The 5,014-nt window shown below is 36.6% G+C and overlaps 1 protein-coding gene across 1 annotated transcript in view; it reads left to right on the plus strand.

The window, feature by feature from the left end:
- Positions 1-3,215, plus strand: part of LOC121387212 (alpha-1,6-mannosyl-glycoprotein 2-beta-N-acetylglucosaminyltransferase-like) — a 3,665-nt gene extending 450 nt beyond the window's left edge. Inside the window, exons 1-2 of the mRNA XM_041518238.1 lie at positions 1-547; positions 3,079-3,215. The exon at positions 1-547 is cut by the window's left edge and continues 450 nt beyond it. Coding sequence (XP_041374172.1) covers positions 1-547; positions 3,079-3,215 — 684 coding nt within the window. The remainder of the gene's footprint in view (positions 548-3,078) is intronic.
- Positions 3,216-5,014: the final 1,799 nt, after the last annotated feature.

The raw sequence follows: 5,014 nt of genomic DNA on the forward strand, positions 1-5,014 counted from the left end.
TACCCGTATGCTATTCAAGTATATAACAACCAGTTCCCAGGAGATGATCCCAAAGACTGTCCGAGGAATTTGGATAAGGAAGAAGCCCGGAAACGGAAGTGTAACAACGCCGAGTATCAAGACCTATACGGACATTACCGACAAGCCCTGTACACGCAGATGAAACATCACTGGGTTTGGAAGCTCCATGTTATTTTTGAGAACTGCTTGTTGCTTAGACATTTTGAAGGGATAATATTTCGAATAGAAGAAGATTACTATTTGGCAGAGGATACGATAGACTACATGAGAAAGCTGGACCGGCAGGCTAGGGTTCAGTGTCCAGAGTATAAAATGTATATCATGGGTGCATACTCGGGCTATTCCCGCGATGATTACAAGTCAAGCGCCGCGAGGAAAGATCGTTGGCATATAGGAATCGGGAGAGGAATGGCCTTCAGGAAAGACGTCTGGAAGCTTTTTAAAGAATGTGCGAAATCATTTTGCCTGTTCGATGACTACAATTGGGGCTGGTCGCTAATGCACGTGGTAGCCACGTGCTTCCCTGGTGATTTGAAAATCCTAAAACCTAGTGGCAGTAGAGTTTTCCATTTAGGCATTTGCAAGGGTTTACATCAACACGGAAATTGCAAAACCACTGATGTCTTGAACAAGGTACTAGGTACATTAAGTCGAAACAGAAACTATCTCTTTCCAGAACACGTGTATATTACTAACGGCTTTACTGCTAAGTCTAATCCATCCGCTCATAATGGAGGTTGGGCAGATATTAGAGATCATGAAATGTGTGTAAGGATGTTCAATAACCAGTCCTTGTCAACATCTGATTTGAGTACAATACACCAAAAACTCTTTAACTAAACGTTAAAAGTTTAATTGCATTAGTTTGAACAAGACTTTGTTTTCGCTTCTATCAAATTACCTTTTACATACGCTTTTTTCATCATATGTTGATGGCTTCCGGTACAGAGCGATCGGTTATTGGATAGTTCACGTCTAACATATATGATATTACTTCATTTGGATAAAATGGCACATAACCATAATTACAATGTGTTGAGTGGCGTCGTTTATTTAGTCTGGTCATTGAAGGCGATAAAATGGTCGAACCCGGGGACAAAAGATATATAAATGATTTTGGTATTATTAGAAGCCATGTGTGTTGTAGAACATCATATCCAAAATCCGCTTCGGGGAATGGTTTTTTTAGAAGTGTTTATAGTTTAAGAATGTTTTGGAAATATGAACAAAAATATATCCAGTAACGTTACATGCGATGCCATTTAACCGGTGCCTGGTGATTGACAATATAATGGTATCTAAGAGTATCTAAGTTCGTCACAGGACATCAGCGTGTCATAAAATGTAATGATACAGTGAAACCGTAATGAGTATAGTTTATAAAGCTGCAAATTAATCATACATTTTCATGTAGGCCTATTATTCTCAGTTTGTATTCTTGGTGACACATTTCTCACAAATACAGCCTTTTTAATAATTAAAACAAAAATATACATGAAATTGTCTTACTTAGAATATGAAAATTTGTGCATTCTGGTTATTGTAATGGACCTACTAATTTTCTCTCCCAAGTGCCAAACTGAAATAGCATTTGAAAGGCATGTAAATTGATCGACATATGTTTCCAGACGTGGATTTAGATAGGGGTTCAAACCTCAACTCCTTATTTCTGGTCACGAAGGCCTACTTTGTTTGCCGTTGTATTACCAAGCCAACGTGTATTGCATGTATCTCACACCACTAACTATTTTAACGGCTAGGAAACTCCGTCCCTTAAAATTGATTATTATATATCGACAGATAGAAATGCACATATCAAACAAACGGAATAACAACAGTTGTGTAAATTTTAAACTTAGTATGCCTGTTATAAAACTGCAGTCTGTTAATAGTGGGAACACAGCATATTTTCTGGATAAAATACAAGTTTTACTTTAGTATTACTAAACAAAATTATAGGCTATACTACTCTTGATTGACCTAGAATATGGCAAGGTTTAAGTTCATTACATTGGCGACACAGTACTAACTCGCTGAAACATAAAGGGCCGAACTTACGAAGGCTGTTTTTCTTAACCGTCGGTGTTCAAGTATTGTAAATGTGTGTAGTTACACGTGTGTAAGACATAAACAGGTGTTCAAGTATTGTAAATGTATGCAGTTACTCGTGTGTGAGACATAAACCGGTGTTCAAGTATTGTAAATGTATGTAGTTACACGTGTGTGAGACATAAACCGGTGTTCAAGTATTGTAAATGTATGTAGTTACACGTGTGTGAGACATAAACCGGTGTTCAAGTATTGTAAATGTATGTAGTTACACGTGTGTAAGACATAAACAGGTGTTCAAGTACTGTAAATGTATGTAGTTACACGTGTGTGAGACATAAACCGGTGTTCAAGTACTGTAAATGTATGCAGTTGCACGTGTGTGAGACATAAACCGGTGTTCAAGTATTGTAAATGTATGCAGTTACTCGTGTGTGAGACATAAACCGGTGTTCAAGTATTGTAAATGTATGCAGTTACACGTGTGTGAGACATAAACCGGTGTTCAAGTACTGTAAATGTATGCAGTTGCACGTGTCCAAGACATAAACCGGTGTTCAAGTATTGTAAATGTATGTAGCTACACGTGTGTAAGACATAAACAGGTGTTCAAGTATTTTAAATGTATGTATTTACACGTGTGCAAGACATAAACAACCTTCGTAAATTTAGCCCAGTATTATTCTTATACATTTTCCACTTTATTCAGAAAGGATGGAATGAATGATCAAATATCTTCTTTCATTTGTATATTCAGCTACGGTGATACCCATGATATGTTAGAACTCAACATCTATTTAAATAAATATAGTCCTAAATTAGGCTTTTGGGAAAGTTTTAGTACATTGGCGAAGACAACAATAAAAATACAGTAGACATAGTTGCATCGTTTATGATAGGTATGGGCAGGTATGTCAACAAACGATCACGAGCACAGGAGTATAATTAGGAATACGTGTAGATATTGAGCACATGAAGGTAAACCTGCTATCCGATTATATTTGACAGATGATATCATGAACAGTCTACGATATGATACATTTATGGAGACAGTATCCTCAAGCAAAGAATCATTTCAGCCCCAGAATCTTCCACCAATAGAAATGTTGCTGGTTCACCTACCGGGGAAATCTCACACGCAATGACCATAAGCATTTTGTGGTGAAACATGTTTATGACTGTAAAGTACATATATACAGAAACTACAAAACGCATACATTGGAGCTTAAACACTTGTACATTTTTTGTTATGTAGAATTTTATTCAAAGATGATCATAATTGTGTATATAAAAAACCCTTTTTGCTTATTATATATTATGCAGATTATTTTAAATGCTCTAAAATTACAATACTAGTAGTTCCTTCGCTGTTGATATATTTCAGTTTCACAAGCATATCAGCAAGATGAATTTGTTAGATTTGTTAAACATATTTTATGATCCAACAGCTTTTATTAGCAGTCTGTTGAAAATTGCAGTGCATGCTAATGATCAAAACATACTTCTACAATTCAGCACATTCATTAATAAATCATCGGCTATTGGATGCCAAATTTTTTTAGCAGCAAATACCTTTTTGTATGCACTTCCCACATACAGGACAATTCACACTCACGGCCTTAGACCAGTTGTGGTGAGCACTCAACCACCTGAGCTATATCTCGCCTCTATACTATTTTTTAGATTTGCCTTTCTATTTACATTGTGCTTAACTTATGCTCAGCTGTATATAATTAGTATCTACATCAAATATTGTCATTAGCACTAGGAAGTCTTGACTTCCTTTCATATTCCTTTGTATTTTTATGCAACTAAAATATGATGTCTGTCAATTAAAATTTCTGGGATTCTCATTCTGCAGGCTCTCGATATCCGTCGGTGGGCCCATTGGGTTATTTCTCGCTCCAGCCAGTGCACCACGACTGGTATATCAAAGGCCGTTGTATGTGCTATACTGCCTGTGCATTTAAAAGATCTCTTGCTGCTAATCAAAAAGAGTAGTCCATGCATGGATGTAATAGGCATTTAAAAATTGATTTTAAAAAGCTGAAACCTTTGTACCATAGCTATAGAAAGGTAATTTGTTTAGCATTTCAGATCAAATCCAGTCTATAGTAGACTTTGTGAACATTATTTTACACAGAAAATCTGAAATCAGATAAAAAGCTGAAAAATCACATCCCTGCCCATGAAGTGGCGACAGCGGGTTTCCTCTCTCAATATCTGTGTGGTCCTTAACCATATGTCCGACGTTATATAACCGTAAATAAAATGTGTTGAGTGCGTGGTCAAAACATGTTCTTCCTTCCTGCTCTGGTTCTTCCGTTGGTTCCATCAGCTCTTCATATCTAGTGATCCTTCTGAAATTTCTCAGCTAAGACTATTTGTTTGGGAAATAGCCTAAACTACCCGGTATGACGGATACCAAATGACAACTTGGCAATTTGACCTCTTTATTTGCATTCTTAGGTCACTCTCAGTGAACATCTATACGTATAAGGTGTAGAGTTTTCTTATTTTTTTCATTTAAAAGTAATGTCTCTTGAAACTTTTGTAGGGATTCATTAGATCACGTGTTGCTTGGAAGAACCACTTTCACATGAGAAATGTAGTGCCAAACCAAGAATACTGCTAGTGCAAACCTTCCATCCTGCAGGTATTTTCTGAAATACACTGTACTAATAGACCAAATTGCAAGATAGTAAATCGCCATAGTCGCATTTGGTATTAGTCATATGACACAGTCCAGAGTATTCCTCATCCACATGGACATGACTGAGATATGTCCAAAGAAATATTGAAGGTGAAGTGGACAAGCCAGCGAGCTAATTCAGTGGCCGGTAGCAAAATATTGTTTAAAATATAAATAAAATACACATTTGGTTTCCGTAATAAAGGAGATGTTTCAATTCAGAAATACGTTCAGTAACCATGTCTGTTGGAT

Source organism: Gigantopelta aegis, chromosome 13 (assembly GCF_016097555.1).
Source record: "Gigantopelta aegis isolate Gae_Host chromosome 13, Gae_host_genome, whole genome shotgun sequence".
NCBI lineage: Eukaryota > Metazoa > Mollusca > Gastropoda > Neomphalida > Peltospiridae > Gigantopelta > Gigantopelta aegis.